This window comes from Hemitrygon akajei, chromosome 13 (genome assembly GCF_048418815.1).
Source record: "Hemitrygon akajei chromosome 13, sHemAka1.3, whole genome shotgun sequence".
NCBI classification, from domain to species: Eukaryota; Metazoa; Chordata; class Chondrichthyes; order Myliobatiformes; family Dasyatidae; genus Hemitrygon; species Hemitrygon akajei.
In genome coordinates, this window is record NC_133136.1 from 95,979,352 (window position 1) to 95,995,941 (window position 16,590).

The 16,590-nt window shown below is 39.9% G+C and overlaps 1 protein-coding gene across 21 annotated transcripts in view; it reads right to left on the minus strand.

The window, feature by feature from the left end:
- Window positions 1–1,846: 1,846 nt before the first annotated feature.
- The window catches only part of LOC140738067 (calcium/calmodulin-dependent protein kinase type II delta chain), a 548,084-nt gene continuing 533,340 nt past the window's right edge, over window positions 1,847–16,590 (minus strand). For 20 of the 21 annotated variants that reach the window (XM_073065146.1, XM_073065137.1, XM_073065143.1 and 17 more), the window contains 3 exons: window positions 6,597–6,691; window positions 6,279–6,507; window positions 1,847–3,556 (listed from right to left, as the gene is read on the minus strand). In XM_073065146.1, coding sequence (XP_072921247.1) covers window positions 3,553–3,556; window positions 6,279–6,507; window positions 6,597–6,691 — 328 coding nt within the window. In that variant the 3' untranslated portion in view covers window positions 1,847–3,552. Of the gene's footprint in view, window positions 3,557–6,274; window positions 6,508–6,596; window positions 6,692–16,590 lie in introns of those variants that run through there. The other variant, XM_073065139.1, reaches the window with a different exon arrangement.

A 16,590-nucleotide genomic window follows, 5' to 3' on the forward strand; every position in this document is an offset into this window, starting at 1 on the left:
TTTCTTGGAACAGTATATATGTGTGTACTGTACCATTGAATAATCATACAAAAGTATTTTCTAAATATATAGGATCTGATGGAAACAAAATATGGCAGTAAATTTTTCATTGGAAGCTTTAAAATCCCACTACTACTGAAGAATGTCAAGGTCTTTTTCTTACTCAATAATCAAATTGCTTTGCAAAGGAATGCTTAACTTGTAAGGAGGTGAACATGTTATATTCAATATTGAGATGCTGACTGGATCAGGCCACTGTACTGAATTTCTAGAATAGTTTAGGGTTTTGTTACATACTCCGTGAGTATATTGTGACTGTCTTATGACCATGATGTAATTGAGTATCTGGTGAGTGTGATGTGATGTAATGGTCTTGTGATGGTGGAGGGATGTATTTTCCCGCCAGTGTGAGGTCACATGATGTCATTTTCCCGCCAGTGTGAGGTCATGTGATGGCCTGTTCCAATAGGTATAAAATAGGGAAAGCTTGCTGTGATGCAGGAGTTTTGTTGGGACATCATCCATTATGCTACGTATTTGGTTTCATGATGCAGTTTTGTTTTAAAGTGGAGTTTTAATTCTTACTGTAAGGTACGTTGTTGTTCTTCCAATTTGTCTAAGTCCTGCTGCAATCGCATTGCTTCCTCAGCACTAACTACCCCTCCATCTATCTTCATATCATCCGGAAACTTTGCCACAAAGCCATCAATTCTTTTATCCAAATCATTGACAAACAATGTGAAAAATAATGATCCCAATACTGACCACTGAGGAACACCACTAGTCACGGGCTGCTGACCAGAAAAGGCCCCTTTTATTCCCACTTGCTGCCTCCTGCCTGTCAGCCATTCTGCTATCCATGTCAGTATCTTTCCTGTAACACCATAGGACATGAAACAGTATAATATAACTAGTAGTTAACCAATCACTATCCAATGAATTCTGGGCCAAAATATACTAACAACTTTAATTCTTTAAAAAAAAATGCTTCATGAACTTTCACTTCCAAATGCTTCAGTACACCAACATCTACTGGAGTTAAAGAAAATTAAATTTAAAAAACCTGAGGATAGGGTCTTGGGCCTGAAAGGTTAAGTGCTTGGATAATAAGAAATAGTTTCTCCTCACTTCCACCATAAATCTATTGAAGCTAAGTCCCTAGTTCACTTACCAGTGGAAACAACTTCCCTGCCTCTATTTTATCTATTTCTTTCATTATTTTATTCTGTATATTACTATGAGAACAAATTCCAGTAGGAATTCCAGTACTGGAATTACTGGAATCTCCATCTCTCCTCATTTCCAGAAATGACCCTGTGAACCTCCTCAGCACTGGCAGTATGTCTTTCCTCAAGTAAGGAGGACTCTCCGCAGTACTACAAGTGTGGCCTCAGCACCCTGTACAGTTGCGGCATTATCTTCCTACTTTTAAATTAAATCATTCTAGCAATACTACATCATTCCGGTGCCTTCTAGATAACCTGTTGCACCTGTAAACCAATGTTTTGCGATTCATGCACAAGTACTCCACAGATGCTGCCTGGCCTGCTGGGCTTTCCCAGCAGTTTCTGCTTTAATGTCTGCAAATATATGGCACTGTTCTAAATCTTTATTACATCCAAAAGCACATCAGAACCAACGAGTTCTTCTGAAATGTGGCATTGGCATTATCTTACCCCATTAAAACACAGTGAGATTACAAAAACAGGAAATGCTCTTCTTTACACTAAACTCTTGAGACCATCTTACAGACACTTAGAAAACCATAGAAGGTCAATTAACAAAGTAAAAACCTTAGTTAGGACATGTTTAATTTTAAAAAGAACTATTTGAAGAGAAAAGGCAATCAGGAGAAATAATCAGAAATTTATTTTGTTTTAACAGATCAATCGTTTACCATTATGGCAAGTATCCTGTACACTGTGTCCCATGATAAACAGCAGCTTTGCAAAGTGACAGAACCCAAGTAATCGTTTCAATTGTGGTGGAAAAAACAATCACCGCTCTTCAGAACTGGTGTGGAAGACAGTCGTGCTCGCTATGTGGTATTAAAATTTCGAGATAATACATATAGGTATTTATACTGCAAGGTTACTACAGCCAGTCACCAAGAAAATAAAGGTTTTCCCTATTTTTCCATTGAACTTATTGGCAGATTAATATGGCGCATTAAACATACATGCTCATTTAAACACAATATCTGAATCCATGGGTAATGGGTACACTTTATTGCCATCTATTTTACCAGCAACAGCAGCTAAGCATATTAATTTTTGGGGTGAAGAATGAACATGCAAGAAAAAATAATACAAGTAAATTAATTCTGCCAGGAATTAATCACTGAATGTGAGTCATGGATGCTGACAATCACAGAAAACACCACTTGAGATAGCATGCATTATAGTATAATCTTCTAAGTATAGAAGCAGCAAAGAAACGAGGAGGAAATGCCCTTCCTAAAGAGGGATATATATCTGGTAACTTGAATCTTTACAAGAACATCTCACAAGTACACGGAAGCAGAAGCAAAATTCAGATTACAAAGTATCAATATGAAATTACTCATGGATGACCTCAAAACGATTTCTGTGTTTTTAGGAGAAAGAAAATTTAAAATATTAAGTCCGTTTGATCAGCTGCCTAGGCAAGGAAGTTCTTATATAACTGATGCATGTTAATCAGAGAGATCCACTATATTTGGTGTTTATATTCAATGGCTCTGTGTTTTATTTTTATTAAATCTAATACTATGAGTAACTACCAATAGCAGGTTAACATAGTTCACAAAAATCTAACCCTATTTCCACCAAAGCATTTGACTCAAATCACGATCTGCACATCACCATATAAAGCAAGCTTGATTGTCTGAAATATATTGCACCCAGAGTGAATAGAAATGAAGTGTCAACTTGAAAACGATACTGGATATTGACACTGGTTGGTTAAAGAATCAGCACGTTAGAATTCACATAAATGTCCATATGTTTCAGCTGGGAATAAAGCAATGAATGAAATGGCTGTTCAGCTACTTCAGTAGGTGTTCCTTCAGGCTGATACAGTCAGCCCTGACTGGTAAACTCTAGTTGTAAAACAAATTTTGGAAGTAAGTAGTTTTGTGCCCTGCCACCTTAAGGAGATCCCCTTCTATATTTATTATAAAAGTATTTCTACAGTAAGAGAATAAGAATATGTGCCACTTACAATGTTTTCTTATAATAATTAGGGGGTACATTAGTTTTAAAATATGTGAAATCCAGAAAAAAATAAGTTTTTATTTAGATGTTTACAATTATATCAAGTTAAGAAACCTGGCATAAATAATTAAAAAGTACTCTCAATATTTTTCCTTCCTTTGGTTTCATTCTGTATGTAACATATATTCCTATGAAGTGAAAACAAAAATTTACAGAATTAACAGCAAAGGACATGTCACAAGTGCACCGTCAGAGCATCATGCATTCAGAAACATGCGTTAAAATAGACTGGAAGTGCCTAGAGTATGATTGTAATCTTCTAGTCAGCGCTGTGAATCCAGCAGTGGCACCATTTCCTTTAGCTGGAACAAAGCAGAGAAATGAAATTCGATTTTCAACCATCCCAAAACATGGACAAAACTAATCTAGATGACAAATTTTCAATTCTTTTAACATCTCACTGTCACTCCCAACACTGATTTCACAATCACAACCAAGAAACATACTTTTAAATATACTTTGTGACAGTCAACATAGAAATTAATTTCTGCTCTAACTTTATCTCCTCTCAGGATGGATGTTTTTAAATGGACTTCTGACCATTATGCTTGCTTGTCTGGGCTTGATAGTTATCTTTCCTTCACTGCTATTGATCATTTCCATAAATGTGAGAATCACAGAGTCTTCCCGACAGCCAGAACAGAAGCCTACTGAACATACTGACTTCTCTTGCATCTGAAATATTCATTGCTTTAGACATTTTAAATTAGATGAAAAGTACTCCCGATTCATCAAATCCTTTTGCAATTATTGTATCTGAAAAACACTGGACATTGTAATATAGGGAAACCTGATTGTCAATGTGCACAAACAGGTCTCACAGAGATAAATAATCTGCTTTTCATAAAATGATTTAAAGGATGAACCTTGTTCAAGAACCCATGAGTTTGCCAAGGCAGAGTTGCTTTAAAAATGGTGCCAGCTACTCTGAGGATGGATGATGACTGAAACTGATGTTTCAGCACACGCTATGGATGATAACAGGATCTCTGATGCATCAGCACGCTATGGATGATGATGAGAACTCTGATGTTTCAGCACACACTATGCATGATAATGGGAACTCTGATGTTTCAGCACACAGTATGGATGATAACAGGATCTCTGATGCATCAGCACGCTATGGATGATGATGAGAACTCTGATGTTTCAGCACACACTATGCATGATAATGGGAACTCTGATGTTTCAGCACACAGTATGGATGATAACAGGATCTCTGATGCATCAGCACGCTATGGATGATGATGAGAACTCTGATGTTTCAGCACACACTATGCATGATAATGGGAACTCTGTTATTTCAGCACATGCTATGGATGATAATTTTTCAGCACACATGATAATCATAGAAATCTTTTAAAGCTAAAATGTTCCAAATTATGCCATACATGGTGGGAAATGAATGATCTGTAAGTTCACATAACATGAGATATTACTTTGTTTCTCACAGCTCTAGTGACAATAGTAATGACAAAAATAGGAAAGGTTTAAGCATCACCCAATCAATCAATACATAAAATTACTTAATGTTGTGACACACTTCAAAGTTAAAGGATCAGAGAAGGGATTCTTTTTAAAAGTGAGATATTGATTCTACCATTCCAGTAGAAGTGGTAGAGGCAGGTCCGGTATTGTCATTTAAAGTAAAATTGAATAGGTATATGGGCAGGAAAGGAATGGAGGGTTATGGGCTGAGTGCGGGTCAGTGGGACTATGTGAGAGTAAGCGTTCGGCATGGACTAGAAGGGCTGAGATGGCCTGTTTCCGTGCTGTAATTATATATGGTTATTGATATTATTGCACTATATGGATGGACAAACGGTACTGAGTATTTCTGTCTCATGGTGTGAAGGGCACGAAAAGTGGCAGTTGGAGCTCAATTCAGAAAAGTGTGAAGTGATGAATATTGTAACATCAAACTAGGATGTAGAGTACAAGGTTATTGGCAGGATTCTCAGCAGAGAGGAGGAACAGAGGGATACTGGTGTCCACGTCTATCAATCCCTCAAAATTTGCCACACATTTTGAAAGTTTTGGTTAAGAAGGCATATGGTGTGTTGGCCTTCGTTAGTCTGGGGATTGATTCCAAGAGGCTCAAGGTAATATTGCAACTCTATAAGACCGGTCCGGTTAGACCACATGAACTATTGTGTTCAATTCTGGTTGCCTCATTGTGGAGGCTTTAGAGACAGTACAGAGGAGATTTCCCAGAAACACACAGAAAATGCTGGTGGAACGTAGCAGGCCAGGCAGCATTTATAGGGAGAAGCGCTGTCCACGTTTCAGGCCGAGACCCTTCGTCAGGACTGATTTCCCAGAATGTTGCCTGAATCAGAGAGTGTTTTATGAGGAAAGGTTAAGGGCCTTCCTCTCTGGAATGAAGAAGGATGAGAGGTGTATAAGATGATAAGAGGCAGAGATAGAGTGGATAGTCAGTGCCTTTTACCCATGGTGATAATGGCTAATAGCACAGGATATCCTTCAGAGGAAAGTTTAGGGGAGATGTCAGAAGTAGGTTTTTCTGCACAGAGAATGGGAGGTACTGAGGGTAGTTGTAGAGTCGGATACATTAGGCACATTGAAGTGACTCTTAGAAAGGCATGTGAGTAAAAGAAAAATGTAGGGTGTGTAGGAGGAAGGACTAGATTGATTTTGTCATAGGCTAAAAGGTTGGCACAACATTGTAGGTTGAAGGACCTGCACTGTACTGTATTGTACTGTTGTAATAGGAACATTATTCAAAATTAATCTTTCAGAGTCATAAAATACTAAAGCACAGGAACAGGCCCTTCAGCCCATCTAGTTTGTGCAGAACTATTATTTTGCTTAGTGCCGTCTACCTGCACCTGGACCATAACCCTCCCATCCTTGTACCGATCCAAATTTCTTTTAAAGATTGAAATCAAAAACATGACTAAAACAATTCACAAATGTACTTGCATAACTAGAATATTTCTCATGTTATTGTAGCATTAAGCATAAGCTCTTTTTCTGTTATGCCAGTATAGAAAGGCAACTTACTTAATCGGTATAGAGGGGGATCCTGAGCGATGGAAATGAACATTTTGCCACTTCCCATCCCGGCGATGCCAGACTCTGGTTTCCTCGGTTTGCATGGTTTTCGGCATGCTGCTGCCATCAATGTACTGAGTGAGCCGGATGTATGCTATGCAGGCTGCATCATCACCAATCAAGTGGACATGGGGGTTCAATATGATGGTGTGAATTGGCTTCTGATTCTTAGACAGAGCTGCAGAAAATGAAATGCAAATTTAATTCATGAAAACCATACTGACATTTAATTCTTTACAAAACAGAAATAATGTTCATGTCTTGTACCATTTTCAAAGTAGAATCTATGGAAGTCCATTCCTTCAACCAAGTTACCAAGCGCTTCAGGCTCAAATGCAGTGAGGCCTGGATCACAAATCTTCCTAAAAATACAATAATTTTCCAAAAGTTAAAATTGTTAAACTATATAAAGAAGATTCCACTCATCTTCCATTTGATACATTTGGGAGGATGCTCAACTGAAAGGTCAAAAAGTCAAATACATAATGCACACTGAAATATCAACATATAATATCAGAATGTAAACAATTGTTTTTTTTTCAAGGTACAATGGCATAAACCAGAGTGCAAAACAAAACAAATTAATCAGCAACTTTTCTATAGTTGCTTTATCAATGGATGGTGCAGAACCAGATGGACTTTACAAAACTTGGATGTGGTAATTTCATTTAACACTACTTTACCTTTGACATATTTGAGTTTTCCAATGTCATCGTTAAACACTGGTGTGGCATCATTCAGTACCTTTCTCAATTTGCTTTCAGTTGACTCTATTGCAGGGGATGTGACATGCAAATAGTGGATGGATCCCCGATCAGCCACTCACATTCCAACAATTTCTAGTTTGGAATATCCCCACCAGAGGAAACATCCTCTCCGCATCCACCTTATCTAGTCCTTTCAACATTCAGTAGGTTTCAATTAGATCCCCCCACATTCTTCAAAATTGCTCCAAGTACAGGCCCAAAGCTGCCAGATGCTGTTCATATGTTAACCCCTTCATTCCCGGAATCATCCTCATGAAACTCCTGTAGACTCTCTCCAATGACAATACATCCTTTCTGAAATAAGGGGCCTAAAACTATTGACAATGCTCCAAGTGTAGACTGACTTATGTCTTATAAAGCTTCAGTATTTTCTCGTTATTTTTATAATTTATTCCCCTTGAAATAAATGCCCACATTGCATTTGCTCAGATGTACATTACATTAGTTGTACATCTGCAGGCTTCAGTTCAGTATCTTTGATATGCTGTTCAATCTCATTTTGGAATAACTGAGACAACCGAGCCAGCCCAATTCCATTTAATTACTTTGCCGATCTCTTCTGGTGTAATAACATTGCTTGTCTATTGTTACCTATCACGTTGTAAATCTCAAGTCTGCTCAGCCCTGTGTCATTCTCATCATTATCAGATTTTTCATTAACAGCATAGAGATTAGTGCTCTTTTTGAAACTACAACTTTTTCTCTTTTTCTCTTCCCTGTACATTTATTTTTGTCTACCTGCATTGGTCTAGTGTATGTGATCCCCTGACACAACGGTAACAAATTTGTTCAACCAGGACAGTTTCTGTTTGGAAACGTTGCAATTTTATCATCCTCACTTTCATTCCTGACTGTAACTCAATTGCAAGCCTGACTGCTGTTTCCATTGATTCAGTGATTTCAACTGCTCTTTTAAATGTGAGTTGTGCTTCAGTTGGAAGCCGTTGTTGAATGCTTTCTTGTAAGATTCCATAAAGAAAATTATCTCGCGGTGCATCATTAAGCTCATTATTAAACTGGTGATGCTCAGACAATTCAGTCACGTATGTTGAACTAGACTCTTCTTTCTTTTGATTCCACTTTAGAAACCTAAAGTATTCTGCAATCAACAAAGAGTTTGGTTCTAAATGTTCCTGCATTATTTTCACACTATCAGCAAAGCTTATTTCAGCTGGTTGGTTGGAACAGTTAAACTTCTAAGCAAACTGTATACCTTTCCACATAAAGCACTCAGCAAAACTGACACGTTTTTCATTAGCTACTACATTTGCTTCAAAATACTGCTCAATTTGCTCAGTATACAAAACCCTGTTATCTGTTATGCAATTATACACATTTCTGATGTAGCCAACCATTTCTGCTTTTCTTTTTGTTTTAAATTTATGATTATTAATATCCTGTACTCATTGTTTATGAACCCATGAATTTGTCCATTTTGTGTATTTTTTTAAACTTAAACATCTCACTACACTTCACCTGATAGAAAGTTACCTCAAATTCGTTTAAAACTCTTCACCAGTTATTTTTTGTAATTCGAAAACATGAAACTATTTTCAAGTTAAACACACAGCCAGTACAGTAGATGCATGCCTTATTTTCTTTTTTACTTCTGGTAAGACGTGTGCAATGGGGTGGTGGTATAATGATGTATGCCATTCACCTTTTATATATTACCCATAATGAATTATATAAACAACAAAGAATGCTTAATGGAACGACATATTCTGACCAGGTTTCCAGTCCCAGCTGCTGAAAAGTATCCTAAAAGCAAGATGCTACTTCCACCATACTTTACAGTATGGATGACATTACTTGGTTGATGCACAGCATTATATTTAGGCCACATGTACTGCTTTGTGTTGAGGTCAAAGTTCCACTTTAATCTCATCTAACCACATGACCTTCTTCCACATCCTTATGGTATCTTCTAAGTGACTCTTTGCAAAATCTTGACAGGTAAGGATATGCTTCTTGTTTCAGCCAGTGCTTCTTCCTTGCCATTCTTCCATTTTGTGCAAGGCCTTAGAGATTGTGGAGCCATGAACTTCATCCCCAATTGTAACCGCTGACTTCTGCAGCTCCCTTATAGTGACTGTTAGTTTTACAGTAGCCTCTCTTACAAGTGCCATTCTTTGCCAGCGACTATATTTATAGAGGCAGCCTGACAAGCAGTGTGACTCAGGTTTCATAGTTTTTCCAGATTTTCATAATGAACTGCATTGACCTCTGCGGTGTGTTCAGTGTCTTTGAGATGGCCTTGTACCCTTCCCTGGGTTTGTGCTTCTCTATTATCATTTCCCTGACTTGTCTTGAATGCTCTTTTGCTTTCATTTTGGTTTGGTCAGCTGATAATCTGCCATACTGTTGGACCTTACAGAGAGCGGGGGATTTATTCAGGTGATCATCCAATTTCTACATTAACAAACTGGATAAACTGGAAACGGTAATATACAGTCTTGCACCCGAGGAAAGCTAGTATAGTAATTACAAAGGGTATGAATATTTCAGCCTCAGGATTTTGGCTTTTAATTTTTAGTAAATTGTTGACATGTTTGGAATTTTTCTTTTGATTTGACATGATGCACAATGCTTTGCAGATTAGCTCAAAAAATTCCTCTACATTATAGAAAATAACAGGCTCCTGCCAAACCTGGTCATTGTGCTCCTCCCCTTGAACTCATCATACAGATTGGTAAGATATTGCAATGGACAAAGCAGTGTGAGGTTTTCCAAAAGACAAAGGAAATCGTGATGTCAGACACTATATTCACACGTTATGATCCACATCATCCAGTGAAGCCTGTCTGTGATGCCTGGCCTTATGGTATAGGTTCAGTCAAGGCACATGTTATGAGTGATGAAAGTAGCCTTTGCATCACATTCCCTTACCAGTGCAGAGAAAAATTATGCACAGTTTGACAGAGTGGTCTTGAGGCTGGTTTGAGGAGTAAAGTATTTCAACCAGTACTTGTCTGAAGGACAATTTACCATTGTTACTGATCATCAACCACCAATGTCCAGTTTCAGACCAAAGAAGATGCTGTACTAACACTGCAGCACAAATGCAGAGATGGGCTCTGATTCTTGGAGGACACAATTATAAAATCAAATTCAAGAGGACAACTAATCATGGAAATGCTGATGGATTGTCTCGCTTACCTTTAGAAAAGGAAATAATCTAAAAAATTTACAAAAGACAACACTGCTCTTGACATATTCTCCCTAATGCAAACCAAAAGTCTCCCCATTATGGCAGAGATGATCCAAAGAGAAACCAGAAAAATACCAGCTGAACTGGATTTTTACTGGATGAACTTGTCCTTGAAGGTGGATGCCATATGTGGTTGTACCAAGCTGAAAGCTAAAATGCTGGATGCACTACATGTTGGTTATCTTGGCATGGTCAAAATGAAATGTTGGCTGAAAGCATTATGTGGTGGCCTGGGATAGATCAGCAGATCGAGCAGCTTGTTATGCACTGTTTGGAATGCCATTATGTCCAGAAAATGTCAAGAGCAGCGTCTCTCCATTCCTGAGAATAGTCAGCATAGCCTTGGCAGAGCGTTCATGTGGATTTTGCAGGGCACAAATTTCTTGGTAGTAGTGGATGCAGCAACAAAGTGGCCAGAAGTGTTCCCAATAGCCTCCACCACAGCCTCACAGACTGGTGATGTGTTGAGAAGCTTCTTCTGAAGGACTGGTGTTCCAGAACACTTAGTCAGTGACAATGGGCCACAGAACATGGCAGAACAGTCTCATTCATTCCTAAAATTGAAATGACAACACATCAATCAGTTGTGGAGAGTCAGTTACTAGAGAAGAAAGGTGTCCAGAACTGTGAAAACCACTTCCTGCAGTCCAAAAGTCAGCTCTCACATTCACCATGGGGGAGGCCCCAAACCAGAGAATGTTTTCCAGAAACAAATCTCACTTGAGAAGCAGAGGGATTCCCCTTCTCAGGAAAGATGTCATCCCACAAGAGTAAGATATCCTCCACAGTGATTAAATGTTTAGGCCTGAATGGCACAATTTATAATTTACTAGGCTGTGCATGCTTTTATAGAAGTTGTATTATAGGTACCAGGTGGCGAGTTGGAAACATGTCTCTACCGAAAGAGATTTAAGGTGCTTTTTCCCTCCACTAGGATACAGGCCACCCTTGGGCAAGTTGTAGCACAAGACCTGACCTGCTTCGGGTCACATGAACCCATAGGAGCTGATGGAGGATGGCCATATGAGCAGCTGGTGCAGAACACAAATCCTGGATATGTGACCACTGACACCATACAACCTCTGAAGAGTACTGATAATGGCTGCGGTCACCAGTCTTGTAAAGACTCTGCCCAGCAGGCTGCAACAGCAAACCACTTCAAATTTGCCAAGAATTATGGTCATGGAAAGACATAATCACCTGTTATATGACATGGCATATAATGAACAAATGATTATATATGTTGAGATGCATTCTGTACTGAGTTGGAATTTATAGCTAAGCAGGGAGGAGTGTTGTGCATTTAATATTTCTGTGATATTTCAGAAATATTTTAAATACAAGACCACAAGACCTTAAGACAGAGGAGCAGAATTAGGCCATTTGGCCCATCGGCTCTGCCCACTACTCAATCATGCCTGATCCTTTTTCCGCTGCTCAACCCCATTCCCTGGCCTTCTCCCCATAACATTTGATGCCATGTCCAATCAAGAACCCATCAAGCTCTGGCTTAAATACACCCAACGACATGGCTTCCACAGCTGTTTGTGGTAATAAATTCCACAAATTCACCACCCTCTGGCTAAAGAAATTTCGCCGCAACACACACAAATTGCTGGAGGAACTCAGTAGGCTAGGCAACATCTATGGAAAAGAGTAAACAGTCAACGTTTTGGGGAGAGAGAGTTCGGCAGGACTGGAGAGAAACAGCTGAGGAATAGATTTAAAAGGTGGGGGAAGGAGAGAGAGAAAGACAAGGTGATAAGTGAAGCCTGAAGCGGGAAGTATGGAGTAAAGACCTGGGAAGTTGATTGGTGAAAGGAGACAGAGGCTATGGGAGAAAATAAAGGGGGAGGAACACCAAAGGGAATGAGGGAATTGGTGGGTGGGCAAGGAGATGAGGTGAGAGAGGGAAAGGGGATGGGAAATAGTGAAGGAGAACAGGGGAGGGCATTACTGGAAGTTTGAGAAATTGATGTTCATACCATCAGGTTGGAGGCTACCCAAATGGAATATAAGGTGTTGTTTCTCCAACCTAAGTTTGGCCTCATTAAGACAATGAAGGAGGCCATGGATAGAAATATTGGAGTGGGAATGGAAAGTGGAATTAAAATGGGTGACCACTGAGAGATCCCGTTTTTTCTGGCGGACAGAGTGTAGGTGCTTGGCGAAGTGGTCTCTTAATCTATGTCGGGTCTCACCAATGTACAGGAGGTCACACCGGGAGCACTGGACACAGTAAATAACCCCAACAGACTCACAGGTAAAGTGTCGCCTCACCTGGAAGGACTGTTTCTGTCCCTGAATGGTAGTGAGGGAGGTGGTGTAGGGGCAAGTGCGGCACTTGTTCTGCTTGCAAGGGTAAGTGCCAGGAGGGAGATCAGTGGGAAGGGACAAATGGACAAGGGAGTTGCATAGGGAGTGATCCCTGTGGCAAGCAGAGAGTTGGGGGGGGGGGGGGGAGGGAAAATGTGCTTGGTGGTGGGATCCTGTTGGAGATGGCAGAAGCTTTGGAGAATTATGTGCTGGACGTGGAGACTGATGGAGTAGTAGGTGAGGACAAGAGGAACACGATCCTTGATATGGTGGCAGGAGGATGGGGTGAGAGCAGACGTGCATGATGCAAAAGAGATGCAGTTGAGGGCAGTGTTGATGGTGGAGGAAGGGAAGCCCCTTTCTTTGAAAGAGGACATCACTTTTGTGCCTGAATGAAAAGCCTCATCCTGAGAACAGATGCAGCAGAGATGGAGGAAGTGAGAGGAGGGGATGGTGTTTTTACAAGTAACATGTTGGGACAAGGTATAATCCAGGTAGCTGTGAGAGTCCGTGGGTTTATAATAGACATCAGTGGATAAGCTGTCTCCAGGGATAGAGACAGTGAGATTAAGAAAAGACAGCGAGCATTTGGAAATGGATCAGGTATATTTGAGTGGAAGTTGTAGACAAAGTGGATGAAGTTGACGAGAAGTAAAACCAATGCAGTGTAGGGAAAGTGCAGGATGGTAACCAGTATAGGCTTGGGACATAGACTGTTCCACATAGCTGACAAACAGGCAGGCATAGCTAGGACCCATGTGAGTGCCAATGGTTACAGCTTTTGTTTGAAGTAAGTCGGAGGAGCCAAAGGAAAAATTTCTCTGCATCTCTGTTTTAAATAGATACCCTTCTATACTGAGGCTATGCCTTCTTCACCATGGGAAGCATCTTTTCACATCTACTCTGTCCAGGCCTTGCCATATTTGAAAGGTTTCAATGAGATCCCTCCTCATCCTTCTAAATTCGAGCGAGTACAGACTCAGAGCTATTAGACATTTCTCATTTGATAACCCTTTCATTCCCGGAATCATCCTTGTGAACCTCCTCTGAACCCTCTCCGATGCCAGCACATCTTTTCTTAGATGAACAGTCCAAAACTCTTCACAATACTCAAGGTTAGGCTTCACCTATGCATTATAAAGCCTTGGCATCAAATCCCTGCTCTTGCATTCTGGACCTCCTCAAATGAATCTGACATTGCACTTGCCTTCCTCACCATTGACACGACCCGTAAGTTAACCTTTAGATTGTTCTGCACATGGCCTTCCAAGTCCCTCTGCATCTCAGATTTTTAGATTTTCTCCCTGTTTAGAGAACAGTCTGCAAGTTTATTTATTTTACCAAAGTGCATGACCATGCATTTTCCAACACTGTATTTCATTTGCCACTCCCTTGCCCATTTTCCTAATCTGCCTCCCTGTTTCCTCAACAATACCTGACCCTCACCCAATCTTTGTATCACTTGCAAACTTGGCAACAAAGCCATCTTTTCCATCATCTAAATTGTTTATATACAGCATAAAAAGAACAGGTCCCAACACTGACCCCTGTGGAACATCACTAGTCACTGGCAGCCAACCAGAAAGGGATCCTTTTATTCCCACTCACTGCCTCCTACCAATCAGCCAATGCACAAACCATGTTAGTAACTTTTCTGAAGTAGCATGGACTCTTAACTTGTTAAGCAGCCTCATGTGTGGCACCTTGTCAAAGGCCTTCTGAAATTCCAAATATAGAACATCCACTGCATCCCTTTATCTATCCTACATGTACTCTCCTCAAAGAATTCCAACAGGTTCGTCAGGCAAGATTTTCCCTTAAGGAAACCTTACTTATGGTCTTATTTTGGGTTATATGTAATGGTCTTATTATGGGTTATATGTAAAAGTACGTGAATGGAATACGTCATTATACCACAATGTCATAGTGGCATGCAAAAATTTGGGCATCCTTGGTCAAAAGTTCTGATACTGTGAATAGCTAAGCGAGTAAAAGATTACCTGATTTCCAAAAGGCATAAAATTAAAGATGATACATTTCTTTAATATTTTAAGATAACTTTTTTTATTTCCATCTTCTGCAGTTTCAAAACAACAAAAAAGGAAAAGTGCCCAAAGCAAAGTTTGGGCACCTTGCACGGTCAGTACTTAGTAACACCCCTTTGACAAGTATCACAGCTTGTAAATGTTTTCTGTAGCTAGCTATGAGTATTTCAATTCTTGTTTGGGGGATTTTTGCCCATTCTTCCTTGCAAAAGGCTTCTAGTTCTGTGAGATTCTTGGGCCGTCTTGCATACACTGCTCTTTTGAGGTCTATCCACAGATTTTCGATGATGTTTAGGTCGAGGGACTGAGGGCCATGGCAAAACCTTCAGCTTGTGCCTCCTGAGGTAGTCCATTGTGGGTGTTGAGGTGCGTTTAGGATCATTACCCCATTGTAGAAGCCATCCTCTTTTCATCTTCAGCTTTTTTTTTAAACAGACAGTGTGATGTTTGCTACCAGAATTTGCTGGTATTTAATTGAATTCATTCTTCCCTCTATCAGTGAAATGTTCCCTGTGCCACTGGCTGCAACACAAACCCAAAGCATGATCGATCCACTCCCGTGCTTAACAGTTAGAGAGGTGTTCTTTTCATGAAATTCTGCACCCTTTTTTCTCCAAACATACCTTTGCTCATTGCGGCCAATAAGTTCTATTTTAACCCCATCATCCACAGGACTTGTTTCCAAAATGCATCATGCTTGTGTAGGTGTTCCTTTGCAAACTTCTGACGAATTTTGTAGTGAGGACGCAGGAAAGGTTTTCTTCGGAAGGTCATATTTTTGCAGGTGTCGCTGCACAGTAGAACAGTGCACCACCACTCCAGAGTCTGCTAAATCTTCCTGAAGGTCTTTTGCAGTCAAACGGGAGTTTTGATTTGCCTTTCTAGCAATCCTACGAGCAGTTCTCTCGGAAAGTTTTCTTGGTCTTTCAGACCTCAACTTGACTTCCACCGTTCCTGTTAACTGCCATAACTTAATTACATTACGAACTGAGGAAACGGCTACCTGAAAATGCTTTGCTATCTTCTTATAGCCTTCTCCTGCTTTGTGGGCATCATTTATTTTAATTTTCAGAGTGCTAGGCAGCTGCTTAGAGGCTGCTGATTGTTGGGACAAGGTTTGAGGAGTCAGGGTATTTATAAAGCTTTGAAATTTGCATCACCTGGCCTTTCCTAATGATGACTGTGAACAAGCCATAGCCCTAACAAACTATTTAATGTCAGAGACCTTGGTAAAAGTTATCTGAGAGCTCAAACCTCTTGGGGTGCCCAAACATTTGCATGGTGCTCCTTTCCTTTTTCCCCCTCTCTAAAATTGTACAAAACAAAAATAATACACTAATCTCGTTTAAAATGTTGAAAAGAATGTTTCATCTTTAACTTTATGACTTTTGGAGATCAGTTCATCTTCTACTCACTTAACTATTCACAGTAACAGAAACGTTGACCAGGGGTGCCCAAAAGTTTGCATGCCATTGCATGCACTAGTCTCTTCAGAAATGAAAATGAAAATAAGACACTTCTTCCAGCTACATGTATTTCTTGCAATTAGTTTTACATTTTGGAGTTACAAAACATAACAGACATCAACATCTCAGACAGTTGTGCCCACCATATTGATGCAATCATGATGAAGGCATGTCAGTGGCAAGACTTTATTTGGAGTCTGAGGAGATTTGGTATGCTACCAAAGACTCTAAAGATGAACCATGAAGAACATTCTGACTCATTGTATGAACAACTGGCATGAAGGTGCCAATGCACAGGACTGCAGGAACTTCAGAGGGTTGTAGACTCAGCCAGTTCCATCATGGGCATGAGCCTTTCCACCATCAAAAAATTTTACAAAGCCGGTGGCTCAAGAAGGCTGCATTCATCATTAAGGACCCTGATCATCAAGAACATAAGACCATAAGATATCGGAG